Consider the following 15,025-nt stretch of genomic DNA (forward strand, 5'->3'; position numbering starts at 1 on the left):
ATATGTAGATAACATTTCTTGAATACAGCGATGTGGTTCTTGGCGCTGCCTTCAACCACTGTATAGTAGATGTTCACAGCGACTTCCACTTCATGTATACTCTGACAAACATTGCCAGAGGTAACACATCCACTGTACCTTCCTCCCTTCTTGGACTGAACCCTTCTCTGTGCCCGAACCCCTCCGTTTTGTACCATAAACCACCCAGAACACCTCCATGTTCGGTATCACAAAAGTATCGGGCATCGCACTGTGTATCCTCCCTTCATCTCCACCATTTTCAAGCTCTTAAAAGACCAAATTATTTACCTTAAAAGCCGTCCATGCTGCGGTAGTTATTCTGACACCATCTCAACGTTCTAGGCTGTATCTGCTCATATCTGGAAATGTTTATGCTTGGCTCGGGGCCTGGCACATGACAAGGAGTCACACCTCTTATTTCCTGTTGAAGTCCGTTCTGACACCATCTCGACGTTCCAGACGATGGCACATGACAAGGAGTCACACCTCTTATTTCTTGTTGAAGTCCGTTCTGGCACATGACAAGGAGTCACACCTCTTATTTCCTGTTGAAGTCCGTTCTTGCATATCACCTCCACTACCAAACACTTTTTTGGCAACACTGGTACCTGTGGATTGATCAGTGCTAAGGTCTCAGAGGTTGTTGGATTTATACCTGAAAGGATTAGAGAAGCGGTTGTTCAGATTGATGATGCCTATGTCAGAGAATCTATTGATATTTGGAAGTGGCAGATAAAGATAGCTTGTTGAAGAGGTTTGGGATGATGGCATATAACATGTGTATAATGAGTTGGCTTGGCACGCAGTGTTATGATGCTGATTTTGGGTATGAAAACCCGGTTTCTATGACCAGGGCGGAGAGCAGTATTGGGGGTATTGCGGTCTTGATGAACAATCCTGTCAAGGATCAAGGAATGTCTGTGCTTATTGGACTTGAGATAGAAAATATGGAGAAATTTAAAACTATTTTCTATGATCTGGATTAGCTTCTGGTATGAATTTCAAAATTATTAGCCCCCTGCACTTGTCAAGTACAACAAAGTGGCCTTTTAGCATATGCTACTTCTGTATACTTCACTGTAGTATCTCTGGAATATATATTTTTTCTTATCAGTTTTCATTGTGGCGTGTTGAAATTTTCAGTATATTCACAATCCTTTAGCAATTATGTACGCTTTGGAAAAGAATGAAAGAGAAATATATACTACTAATCGTCATTGTACTTTAGAATTTGCAGAACTGGCATGTTCTGGTATGTGCTGGTGTTTGCTGGTAAAAGCTGTGAAGTGCTTCTATGGATAAGTACTTGTATAACTAGAAATCTTTCCCGGCCTTAATAGGCCTTTTACATTGAAGGTGAACATTTTAATAGCTGTGGCATTATTGCGTTGGGAAATTTCTGGAGTAGGAATCTGCTGTTATTCTAACAGGAACCTGCCTTTTCTCATCCAACTGTTCAATTTTATTCATGCACGAATCTCGATGAAAATCTACGGATGGATGAGGAAAAGCGGGTTCATGTTATTCCAAAAGAATAACGGCTGATTTCTTTCTGATGCAATTTATGATGGTTAATAGATACAAAACTGCACCTTGTGTTCAGTTTTTGCTACAAATTTTATTGAAGGAATAAAATATTTCAAGAGGTTAATACAAAATCAAGATGAACTTTTTTTTTTTAATTTCATATTGATGCATTATAAAAGGGTACATCTGTTATTAATTTCATACGTGGCCTTGGATCTGAAAGTAATATTTCTCAAATATATTAGCAACAAAATTATCAGCCAAAGGAAAATAGGCTATACATGAACCTTTTGGTGGATTTACAAAGGTACTTTGTATGCGCGATCAACCATCTTCAATATGAATAAATTTCCTTTGTCGCCCCTTGAAATCCTAACAAGCACAAAGACAGAGAATGCATGTTAATAACCAAAACTGAAGCAATACAAAATTACCATATCAGTTTTGTCTGTCTCAGGACTTTACAGCTAGTGCTGTTATACCACCACAATCATAAAAGGTATACATAAAGCAAATAGAGTAAAAATAGTGCTATAAGTGTGGATATATTGATAAGTAACCACAATATAGTGTATACTACACTGATCACCATCTTACGAATTTGGTACAAAACAAGGTTAAGCATGCAAAAACTTTAAGATAAATTTACCTAATTTCTTCATCTAGATAAGTAATTTCTAGCTCACCGCTTGCCCTTGCTGGTGCTTTTATTGGTATCTAAAAATTGACGGAAGATAGAGAGAGAAAGAGAGAGTGTGGGTAAGCATAAGGGAGAACAAAATTAGAAAATTTCAAGTAGTTAACAATTAAAAGATTTTCTTACCAAACCAAGTATCTTGAAAGTGTCAAATTGCACAGCAACCCTTTTGGAATTGAGGGGCATCAAGTTTGCAGTTACCTACAAAGATGATTTAATGGATATATAAAGAAAGTATATCAAAAATACATGTACCAGACCAGAATGTATAAAATAAGAGATGTTACCTGGTTAAAATATGGCCATGTTTCCATATTTTGTGCTCTTAATGTATCCGCATTGATTGCTTGATATATCTTCCCGTTTGGGCGTAGAAACTTCGGCCTCTGAACATTTTTAACATTTAAATATCTTTCAGTTATTACATACTAGTAGTGTTAAATTTCATAAATGGAGTAAAAGCAAAGAAGAGGAACTAGTTCATGAATCATGACCTGAGGTTGCAAAATTGATCTGGAAGTAGTATATATTAGCTCCCATTTTCCATTTAGCAAATCAGATTTGAGCGGCTCCTTGATTGTATTTATTGCTTCAAGTTCAGAGGCTATCTGAACATTTAAGAAAACACAGAGTACAGAAGTCAAAAATTAAATTTGTGGCATTAATATATAAATTTGAAAGCAAGACTGATGACCAAATTTCTAAAAAGAGAACCTGATCAATTCTCTCCTGATCCTCTGGTGTAGCCTCAGCCCCCCGATCCAGTGGTTCAATTGCTTTAAACAACTCCTCTTTAACATCCTCTCTGCTCTTCCCCTTCTTCTTCAGAAAAGAAGGGAAGAAAGAAACACCAATTCTCGATTTCTCTAATAAACCTTCACTATTGCGAGCCTCAAGATTTCCAGTGTTCAAAAGAAACCGCCTTTGAGACTGTTTTGTTCGCACAGAGACTTGAGAAATTCTCCTTTGGGATCTTCTGGGAAGTGATGGAGTGGAAATGGAGCAAGTCGCCATTGTCGCCATGGTGATTGAGGTTTGCGAGAGGAGAAACGGAGAAGAAATTTGTGAGAGCAAGGGAGAGAGTATGATTGTGGTCGAGAGCAAGCCACTGCGCCAGTGAGGTAGGCCTGCTAATGGGCTTGTCCGAACAAAGAGCCCTGTCCTGTCCAAAATATTGAAAACTATAATTGAGCCCTGTCCGAACTAAATGGAATGAGGAGAAGTTCAGGCCTGGACCAAATCAAATTCAGTTTAATCAGTCCCGACCTTGTCCGTTTCTTCAAAGGCGTGTCCGAACAAAGAGCCCGGACCCGGACCCTGTTCAATTATGTCCGAACAAAACAAAAATTTCTTCTTCGGTTACACCAACGAAACGGTTCAGAAATTATCAAAGCAATATTCCTTTGACTTTGACCCTTTTTCCCTTCGTTCACACCTTTGACTTTACAAGTATTATTACCGGATATCTACCAAAACTAAAATCAAGGTCTGTGACAAATTCACAATGCATACTCTGCCGAACTATACAATTGAAATTTAGATTGATTAATACTGAAAACTGGACCTATCAGAATACAGTCAAAGCTATTTGTAATCTACATTCTGATAATAATTTTTTCAGATAAATAAGTGTAAATCAACTCCTAAATCAAACTCCTCACAAGTTACAAAACTTTATAAAAGCTAATTGATTCAAATTAATGCAAGCAATTGATTAACAATTTAACACTAATTAATATAAAATATGCTAACAAAACCCAAAATAAAAGTACTCAACTGTCTTTAATTACAAAAAATTAAACTCCACAAACAAAAATACTGTTGTGCTGTCTCTACCAATATAGGAAATTTTAAAATATAATTAAGCAATTGATTAACTTTTCCATGACCATGTCTTTACCAATGTGCATTGTACATCCTCCCTGCACAACACATTCAAAAAATACATTAGATTAAGGTACTCATACAAACCTATTCCTCATATTAAAAAGGTTAATTAGTTCAATAATTTCAAACACATATCAAACAAGGATGACAATTATGGCAGTGAAACAATATTTACCAGTATAGGTGATAATACCAATCATAGACATCAAATAGACATATTGAGAACATAGACATCAAATAGAGCCAAATAGAGCCAACTGGTACCAACGTGACATCAAATAGACATATTGAGACTCATATGAATGGTACAGTTACAACCATAACACCTAGATCTTTGCACTAGACATATTGAGACTCATAGACATCAAATAGATACTTGTACCAGCATATGGATAGTACTGGTACCAACTTGATTTATAAATCCCACTCAATCCAAAGGCGAAATCTGGTAAGTACTTACAACTGCCTTTTGATGTGACCTATTTTCTCTTTGTTGCTTTATTAATTATTCCCTTTCTGTCACCCATCAACTGACCTAATAAATCTTGAAATTCAACCACTCAAACCCAAATTAATCTGGAACCAATTAATTGACAATTGGAGCAATAGTTTCTTGTGTAATACACAATGAATAACACAAGGCAACCAAAGAAAGGAAAAAAGGAGGCCCTATATATACATGACCAAAAAAATTGCACAAATTGAGTACAATATCAAGAGAAATCAGCACTCACCATGAACAGTGAGCTTATTTCCCTTTCTCGATTTCGTTGCTTTTCCTTCTGGAGTTACTGAGCCTAATATACCACGATAAGTTTGTCATGTTAATTAAAGTACATTGTAGTCTATAAATGTTGATAAAGACTTATCGTTTAATAACACAAGTATATGAAATGTTTCATATATTGAACAGACCTAACGAATGAAAATATTATATGGGTTATGTTAGGGTCATTAATATTTTCATTGTGTCTCAGAATTCTAAGATATGAGATATATTTTTTTTTTCATGAGAAGTATATAATGTAATTAATATTTAAAACTATTTATCATAAGTGGTGATAAAATATTAGTTCCTTGTATATAACTTGTGCGGGAGAAAGTTGTATGTCAATAGTATCATTGCCCCTCATTTATAATGAGTGATGGTATTTTATAGGCCCATTGGTAAAGTAGAATTATAATGCATGCAATATAACAGAAGTGCAGTTATATATTTATAATTTACTTAAGAGACCAAGAAACGAATATAACACAAAGATGACACAGTCCAACTTTGTATATTATTCATAATATCATGTGGCAAGGAATGGACACAAGTAATGTTATTCGTAATGTTACTTTAAAGTATTATGTATTGTAAAAATGATACTTTACATCTATGTTATTTGGGTAACTATAATGTATAACTAGAATATCGCTTATAGTTTATGGTAATAAAATATTTTATGTCATTGCTAACATAACATAGATCCTCCATATAGGTCACACCAACTGAACGAGAAACAAGAATGATATTTTATTTATATGATGTATATCGTTTCATATGACATGAAATAATATACATGTGATAAATAAATATCATGACTGCTTAGAACGAAGATAAATTTATGAGAAGTGTGCATGTATATTATTTGGTATAATATGATGCATATTATATAGTATAATATACATGACACATAAATATAATAATGTGCAAAATATTGTTATAACATAAGTTTATTAAAATCCAAAATTAGTATGAGTTGAGGCTGGTACTGTAGCAGTCACTGTAGCGTGCACTGTAGCAGCGGCTAGGGTTGACTTTTTTAATAAGAAAAATTATACTAGGAATGTTACACAATGGAAACCCTAGTATATTTGTATATAAGGAGAGGTAGAGAAGATATTGATTAAGAAAACAAGCAAGCAATTTTTCTGAAAATTTATTTCCTTCTCTTCCTCTCCCTCCTAATCGCCACCCCTCTTCCTCTCATATTATTGGTTTCTCTAATGAATAATTATTAGAAGAACAAGAAGGCTTAATAACTAGGTTCTAAGCTTAGATTAGATAAAGATCTCTAGCAAGGCCTTTCCAATCCTTGTTTAGTTCAAGGTGAACACTAAGAGGCCGTTTCGACAAACGAAGGTATCCAAGAGATATAGAAGATAATTCAACTTCTCTCTATTTACCAAATTGATATTTGGTAGAGGTATATCCAAATCAACTTTTGTAGATAGATTTGTGATGAATGAATGAGTAGATATCCATTTGCATACATTTTAATTGCTTTAATAGAATTAGCATAATAAAGTAGATCCGTAAATGCTTGTAAGAGGGTAAATTTTTTTGAATTTATCGCCTTGCCACATCATGAAATCCTTCATAACTTGTGCGGGAGAAAGTCATATGTCAATGTATCATTGCCCCTCATTTATAATGAGTGATATATGAGTCATATGTCCATAACTTATTAATAACGTTACTTTAAATGATCATGTATTGTAAAAAGAATACTTTACATCCAGGGGTGCTAATTGAACATGATTGTTTATGGACAACTGGGCTGGACAAGTTATGGACAAGACTTGAATGGGCTGTAATGCGAATGGGCCCAAAGTTCAGTTCATGTTCAATTAGTAAAGAAATTCGGACCCAATGTGAACATGAACCAGTGCTGTTCACTTAATTGTCCATTAAGCTGCTATTGAACAGCCCATTTAAAGGCATGTTTGAGCAGCCATTTGGATTGGATCGTTTGAGAACTGAGAGAGTAAACAACACGCTCGCTTCAGTCTTCGCTGAGTCACTCTTAGGACTTAGGTTTAGCAATAGCCCCTCTCTCATCGCCGTTATTGACGCTCTGTTTCTATGTCGTGCCACCACTCCTTCATCGTGCCGACTCCTCTTTCTGACTCTTTCCCTGCTCCTCTCCTTTGTTGGTAAGGTTTATTTCTACTCTTTTCCATTAATGCAATTTTGGGTATGCTAAGAATTTTTGCTTATTGGTTTAGATGTATAAATTTTGTTTAATGTGATTTTGGGTTGGCTGGTCTAGTGTTTCTTTACTCTTCTTTTTCTTTTGGTTTCTAATTTTAGGCCTCTGTCAAGAAAGTTACCTTTGTTTGACTTAATATTATAATAAAAATATTATTATTTTGACTTTTGAATATGAGCAAAGCTGTAAGTATTTGTTTTAGTATCAGATACCAAACTCAAATATGTTAGTAAAGATGTGATGACCTCTCGAGATAAATTGATTGCTTAATCTTTTTATTTTTGTATACCGCTACTTTTCATAATATGGGTGATTATGTCTCTGTGCTCTTACTCATATGGTTTTCCTTCATCTCTGAAGGTATATGACATCACTGGTAAAGTTAGCTCGCAACTATACAACGAGTACGATGGTCTAAGAAATAATGACAGAGTTGAGTGGAACAACCGGTATGTAAGAAATATATATCAAATTTTTCTCCTTTTTTCCCTATATCTGTTATTACTGATGGCAATATTTCTCTAACTGGTATGGTTTGATGTTATTGCTATTTTAATGGCCTGTTACATATATGTACCAGTCTGTTTTAAATAAGCAAACCAGTCAATTTCTCTAACTTGTATAATAATCAGTGTTGAGTGTTGGGTTTTGTGGAACGGTTCAAACCTATTAGTTTAGCTTAACAACAGAAGTGTGTAAAACAAAAATTTTATGGTTAAGTTAAGCTAAAAATTAAACGAGGTATGTCAGGAAACCTTCTAAGGCGGTCCACCTTCAGTATTCCTTCGGCATCAAAACCTCATTTAATTCATTTACAGATCTACTCCATAATTGATTTTCTAAAGTATTAAATCTATTTACAAATTAAATAGATTAATATAACAATTTATACCTTGATTCCAAATCTTAGTTGGAATGCAGACCGAGCGAGTAGAGCCTCACCAGGGATGGAATCGACTTGCAGTATCACACGTGTGATACCTCTATTGGTTATCCACCAGGACTAACCGGAGAGCGATTTATTTCTTCTGCCAAAAATACCGTAAACCGCGGAATTCTGTAGAAACACTATTCACCGAAACCGAGAAAGAGAGAAAATAGAAACTCGAATCGATCAGACAGATCAGATACGATATATGTGAATTAGTAAATCTCTCTTTCACCTCACCCCTCTATTTATAGCTTTCAATATGCATGAAATTACCAAAATGCCCTCAACACCTTGCATGACACCTATTAGAGTCGGTTGGCAAAATTACCAAAATGCCATTATATGGCGGTTCGGCAATTGAGAAAATCAATTTGATTTTCATCTCATGGACGACATTCAACATATATATCTTGAATATATATATATATATATTTGATTTTGCCAACTCATGGCGGACATGCATATGTATATTATTTTGATTCTCATAAATGGCCGACATGCATATTGATTTGTATATATATTTTGATTTTTGGATTTAATTTTTAATTAAGGTTTTAATTTTGCTAATGATTATTAGCTCAAAATTCAAAACCATAATTAATATTTAAAATCTAAATCAAATATATATATAATTGTTCTAAACAATTATATTTCTCACGGTTCGGTTTCGGTTGTTGTTTGGTAACTTTTATACAACGTAACGTGTACGTTTATAAATTAACTGTTGTTTCTGCTTGTCAATTTTATATGACATTTATAATTTAATTATATCACGTATAATTAATTATAACCATCTTAATATTAATTATAATCAATTTATAATTAATCAGTAAGATTCTCCGAGTAGCTCCTATATGGTGTGACCCAATAGGATCTGTGTTATGTTGGTAAACAGAGTTAAAACTGTTTTTACTTCTGTAATCATGAGCGGCATCTGGCAACACATCATGACCATCCAATTACACAGATGATGCTGTACTGTACAATATCACGATCCAGTAAACAATTTACTTGTGTCAGTTCTTCTGTCTCATAGCTATCAGATCAGTTTCAAGGTAGATGTGTGTCATCCTTGGTAACTGTATCTTTTTCTTGATCTTGAGTAGATTATCAAATATAATTACTCTTGTAATTATACCGCATGCAGATAATCTAACTCTACCAAGGGGCCCAGTGATGCTATAGCTCGTATAGAGATACGAGGGACAAGTAGTATTCTTGGCAGACTATCACTTCCTCAGCTAAGTTATACATATGGAAATGCTATCGTTATGACTGCTTTTTACGGACAGCGTTAGATAACACTTACTCATATATATTTCTTAGTGGGAACGATAAATACCTCATACTGTAGAACTTTGACACTGAATGAAAACATTAATGACACGAACACAATTCTATTTAATGTTTCATTCGGGGTCTGTCAAATACCATGTTCCTAGAACATGTATCTATGTGATTAAAATGACATCTCGTGTCAGGTGGTTTGTAAAACTTAACCATCTTTTAATCCACATACTAACCTTATAGCGGTAATTAGTGTTCCTGCTAATTACCTTGGTCAGTGACCTTTTAAGAGTATATATCATCTATATTATGGAGTTTCACAATTTCAGTTATGAACTCGAAATGATCCACAAATGCAATAATACTCAAGGCAACAAAATGATATATAAATAAACATTCAATTCATGAACAAAGCTTTATGATTAATTTATCGTATTATTGACTTCTAGATTATTACAAACTAACATTGAGTTGGTTACTAATGTGTTTTAACAGGACAACATTTCTTGGTTTTGGCAAACTTTTGTTGGTGATCTTTTTGGCCTTCTCTCGGCTGTCACATATCGCTTATTTACTGGTAAGATGTTGCCTTAATACATTTTTGAATTAAATTTTCAATTGTAACCATCCTTTTATCAAAAGCTAATTCTTGACAAAGAATATAGAAAAAGGTAGAATTCATTTTTTTTTATTATAAAAATAACCCCTGGATTGTTTTCACCACATGAGCTGATGAACATATCTTAAATCCTTTATACATTGTGATTAGGTAAAGTAGTTGAGTGATCACTTATCATTGTTTTTTTAATATGGTTAGGTAATTTTCTAAGTGTTTGATTTATTTACGCTTTGTTATTCTTTTAGTCTAATTCATGTTTTTTTGTTGTACAATAGCATAATGTCACAATTTGTGACCCAAACAAATTTCGATGTTGCTGAGTCCGAGAGCGGATCGACCGCAGTAAGGCGACGTCGAAAGGCATCACTAGTTTGGCTCCATTTTCATCAAGTAGGAGCAAAAGCTTTCTGCAATCACTGCTCCATGGAGTTCGTTGCCGGTCTTGGTTCTGGAACAACACACTTGCATCGGCATATAGGGGTTTGCCAAAAAATTGTTGAAGTAGAAAGAGAGAGATGGCTTGCATTAGGCAAAGACACTAATTTTTTTGGTGCGCCCAATTATAAGTTTGATCCCGTATTGACCCATAATTTGATGACTTTGCTTTTTATAGATGCAGAGATACCATTCAACGTAATTGAAAGTCAGTTTTTTGAATCGGTTATGAGATCTTTGAGACCCAAATATAAACTCATAGGGCGGCAAACATTGGGAAATGATTGTGTGCAAGTGTTTAAGGCAAGAATTGAGATAACAATGAAGGAGTTTGAAATATTGGATTCATGTGTCTCTTTTACAAGTGACATATGGACTTCGAGCGTGCATTTGGGTTATTTGTGTCTAACAACACATTTCATTGATAAGGACTTCAAGTTTCAAAAGAAGATCACCTATTTCAAGCAAATTCCTTATCCACATACAGGTGTAAATGTTGCGGGTTTAATGAGGAATGCTTTAACAGAGTGGAAGTTGGATGGTAAGATATTTACGATCACTTTAGATAATTGTGCTGTGAATGATGTTGCAGTTGGACTTTTAGAGAAGTACTTTTGGGAGAAGACCATTTTCAAAGGGAAATACATGCATATGAGATGTGTGGCACACATCTTAAATATAATGGTACAATGTGGTATGAAGATTATTTCACCGAGTTTGATTCTAATTAGATATCTCATACGAAATATAGATTCAAGTGGCTCCAAGCTTCAATTGTTTAATAACAAGCTAAAATATCTTAACTTGCCATCTAAGAAGGGTTTGATTCTAGATTGTCTAAGAGGGGTTTGGTGATGACGTTAAAATGGTTGTTCCTAGTTTGGAGAAATGGAAGAGAGTGGAAGAGATGGTGAGGAAAATGGCAAGGGACTTTTTGGTTGTTCTGGTATCAACCGTTACTTCAGAGTCAGCCTTTAGTGTTGCGGATCGGTTGACGAATAATTTGCAGAGTTTGATGACTCTGAAACAATTGAGGCTCTAATTTGTTCAAAGGATTGGCTTACATCAATTGATGGTAACTTCAAGTTAGAATAATTTCTCCCATTCATGCAGTTTCTTAACGATACTAAATATGTACTTTGACTCTTAGTTGAATTCGATTTGGTGTTCATCTCTATTATTTTTCTAACTAAATTATAAATTTATTTTGTAGGTTAAGAGTCTCTTACAAGTTCCATAACAAAAGGGTACAAAGGTAAAACTCTAAAAGAGCACTATCTACCAATTAGGTCTAGAAGCATGTCAAAACCAAGGGTTAAACTAATTCCTTCTACAAACAAAAACTAGACATTACAATGGATGTTTAGAAATAAACCTCATGTCATTTGAATTTTTCTGCAATTTATTACAACATTTCAAAGTTTGAACCCCAAAAAGTAAAAAAAAAATTGGTAAATGACCTTGCTGTCCCGAATATGCCTCTTGCAAAGTTGCAAATTAAAGATAGATTTACTTTTTGTAATTTCTTGAAACTTTTTGAAGATATATATTATGCTTTCAAGAGAATTTTGGTACCAAGAACTCCCAAATTGAAGTTGTATTCTGTCATGTACAAATTTTACAAAAGTAACTGTCAACAAATAAATTAAAATTGTAGAAATTAAATTTTGTCTCTCTGACATGTGTTCATATGCTTAAGTGCTTATACAAAATTCTTTGCATTTTTACAAATATGTGGAGCAGGCATGCAGGTCATTATTTGATATTTTGTTTAGATTGATTCCTGGTGTGTGGTGTTGTAGCCTTGTTGGTCATGTACGGTTAAGCTGCAGCTGCTATTCTTGTTAGTTATAATCAAATTTGTACTTATTTGATACTAGAGGAAAAGTTGTTTTATTTTGTTTTATTTAATTTGGTTTGAATCAAATTTGTACTGGTTTGAGAGGAAAAGTTGTTTTATTTTGTTTTGTTTAATTTGGTTTGAATCAAATTTGTACTGGTTTTAATTAGAATTAAATTTGTACTGTTTTAACTAGAATCAAATTTGTTTTGTTTTGTTTTATTTTATTGTGTTTGGCATTATATTTAGCTGCTTCAATTTAACAGAGACCATGGACGAAGCTAGTTTATGTTTTAATGCACTTTTTGTTGGCCCTGTTAGTTGTCCATATTTATATTAAAGTTGGCCTTTTTAGATTGTTCATTGTTTAGCCCATCTAGCTTAAATGGGTTTTATGTTGAACGGGCTCAATGCTGAACGGGCCGAACATGAGCATGCAGAATTTTATTTCGTGCCGGTCATGAACATGATCATTTCCTTTGAATTCTGAAATGGGTTAGGTATAAACAGGGGGCCCGTTCATTAGCACCCCTATTTACATCTATGTTATTTTGGTAACTATAATGTATAGCTAGAATACCGCTTATAGTTTATGGTAATAAAATATTTTATGCCATTGCCAACATAACATAGATCCTTGATAGGTCACACCAACTGGACGAGAAACAAGAAGGATATTAAATTTATATAATGTATATTGTTTCATATGATATGAAATAAAATACATGTGATAAAATGTTAAATATCATGACTGCTTAGAACAAAGATAAATTTATGAGAAATGTGCATATATATTATTTGGTATAATATGGTGCATATTATATAAAATAATATACATGACACATAATATAATAATGTGCAGAACATTGTTATAACATAAGTTTATTAAAACTCAAAATTAGTATGAGTTGAAGCCGGTACTATACCAGTTACTGTAGTGCACACTGTAGTAGCGGCTAGGGTTGGCTCTTTTAATAAGGAGAATTATACTATGAATGTTACACAATGGAAACCCTAGTATAGTTGTATATAAGGAGAGGTAGAGAAGTGATTCATGAAGTAATTTTCTGAAAAAAATATTTCCTTCTCTTCCTCTCCCTCCTAGCCGCCGCCCCCTCTTCCTCTCATATTATTAGTTTCTCTAATGAAGAAATATTAGAAGAACAAGAAGGGTTATTAACTAGGTTCTAAGCTTATATTAGATTAAGATCTCTAGCAAGGTCTTTCTAATCATTGTTTAGTTCAAGGTGAACACTAGGAGACCGTTTCGATAAAGGAAGATATCCAAGAAACTTAGAAGAGAATATGACTTCTCTCTATTTACCAAATTGACATTTGGTAGAGGCATATCCAAATCACCTTTAGTAGATAGATTTGTGATGAATGAATGAGTAAATAAATATTCATACATATGAATTGCTTTAATCGAATTAGCATAATAAAGTAGATCTATAGATGCTTGTAAGAGAGTTAAAATTTTTTTATTTTACTGCCTTGCCCCATCATGAAATCCTTCAACTAGTGTGCTGCAAAAACCTTCAATTGAAATGTTGTTTGGAGTTGCAACTACCCTCTTCTCTTGCCATCTGCAGACATTACTAAAGTGTAGCAAAGACCTTCAATTGGAGAATTGTATTAGCGTTGCAACTACTCCCTTCCCTTGCCATATGAAGAAACTATTAGAGTGTTGCAAAGACCTTTATTTGGAGTGTTGTATTATGGTTGCCACTATCATCTTCTCTTGCCATATAGAGACATTACTAAAGTGCTCCAAGCACCTTCATTTGGAGTGTTGTATTAGGGTTGCAAATGCCCTATTATTGCCATATAGAGACACTACAAGAGTGCTCCAAACACTTTCAATTGGAGTATTGAATTAGGATTGTAAATGCCCTATTATCTTGTAATATGGAGACACTGCTAGAGTGCTCCAAACACCTTCAACTGGAGTGTTGTATTAGGGTTGTAAATGTCATATTATCTTGCCATAGAGAGACACTATTAGAGTGCTCAAAACACCTTCATTTTGAGTGTTGTATTAGGGTTATAAATGCCCTATTATTTTGCTATCTGGAGACACTACTAGAGTGCTCCAAGCACGTTCAATTGGAGTGTTGTATTAGGGTTGTAAATGCCCTATTATCTTGCATATAGACACTACAAGAGTGTTCGAAACACCTTCAATTGGAGTGTTGTATTAGGGTTGTAAATGCTCTATTATCTTGCCATAGAGATTACTAGAGTGCTCCAAACAACTTCAATTGGAGTGTTGTATTAGGGTTGTAAATGTCATATTATCTTGTCATATAGAGATACTACTAGAGTGCTGCAAACACCATCAATTGGAGTATTGTATTAGGGTTGTAAATGACCTAGTATCTGTTGTAATAAGGGGCACAGCTAATAAGCTCGAAAACTGAAATTAAATTGCAATTAAAAGTAAAAGAGATGAATTTAGAGAAATTGACACGCGGGATGATAACGGAGTTCGACAAAACAATGGCCTACGTCTCCGGGGCGTCGCAACCTCTTTCTAGGTGCGCCTTTCTATTACCCAATATGAAAGGATTACAATTGTGAACCGTGAGCCCTTACAAAATGGGAAGTCACGGCCAACGAGAGATGAGCGCCGGCGAGCCCTTACAACCAAGGGAAGTCACACGAGCAACTCGAGGTTTGAGCCGGCGAGCCCTTACAAACAAGGGAAGTCACACGAGTTACTCAAGAACAAGAGAAACACTCAATAGATTACTCTAACCTAATCTAATTAGAGATTAGTGAAGTGGATTTGAGGTTGTTTGAG

The 15,025-nt window shown here is 34.4% G+C and overlaps 2 protein-coding genes across 2 annotated transcripts; one reads left to right on the plus strand and one right to left on the minus strand.

The window, feature by feature from the left end:
• Positions 1 to 1,708: 1,708 nt before the first annotated feature.
• Positions 1,709 to 3,361, minus strand: LOC144551321 (putative plastid-lipid-associated protein 4, chloroplastic). The gene is made up of 6 exons (XM_078299245.1): positions 2,960 to 3,361; positions 2,740 to 2,853; positions 2,533 to 2,631; positions 2,372 to 2,446; positions 2,198 to 2,265; positions 1,709 to 1,920 (listed from the first exon to the last, which is right to left on the minus strand). The coding sequence occupies exons 1-6, from the start codon at positions 3,266 to 3,268 to the stop codon at positions 1,848 to 1,850; spliced, it is 738 nt and encodes a 245-aa protein (XP_078155371.1). The 5' UTR covers positions 3,269 to 3,361; the 3' UTR covers positions 1,709 to 1,847.
• Positions 3,362 to 10,226: 6,865 nt separating this feature from the next.
• On the plus strand, positions 10,227 to 11,237 carry LOC144551837 (zinc finger BED domain-containing protein RICESLEEPER 2-like). The gene has a single exon (XM_078299936.1). The coding sequence runs from the start codon at positions 10,227 to 10,229 to the stop codon at positions 11,235 to 11,237; it is 1,011 nt and encodes a 336-aa protein (XP_078156062.1).
• The last annotated feature ends 3,788 nt before the right edge of the window (positions 11,238 to 15,025 follow it).

Source organism: Carex rostrata, chromosome 3, assembly GCF_964058835.1.
Source record: "Carex rostrata chromosome 3, lpCarRost1.2, whole genome shotgun sequence".
Classification (NCBI taxonomy): Eukaryota; Viridiplantae; Streptophyta; class Magnoliopsida; order Poales; family Cyperaceae; genus Carex; species Carex rostrata.

Excerpts from the sequence above, each read along its gene's own strand:
- LOC144551321 (XM_078299245.1), bottom strand. The coding sequence starts at position 3,268 with ATGGCGACAATGGCGACTTGCTCCATTTCCACTCCATCACTTCCCAGA. Across the intron at positions 2,266-2,371 it reads CTTTCAAGATACTTGGTTTG|ATACCAATAAAAGCACCAGC; the intron begins GTAAGAAAATCT and ends GTCAATTTTTAG. Across the intron at positions 1,921-2,197 it reads TATCTAGATGAAGAAATTAG|GATTTCAAGGGGCGACAAAG; the intron begins GTAAATTTATCT and ends TGTGCTTGTTAG.
- LOC144551837 (XM_078299936.1), top strand. The coding sequence starts at position 10,227 with ATGTCACAATTTGTGACCCAAACAAATTTCGATGTTGCTGAGTCCGAG.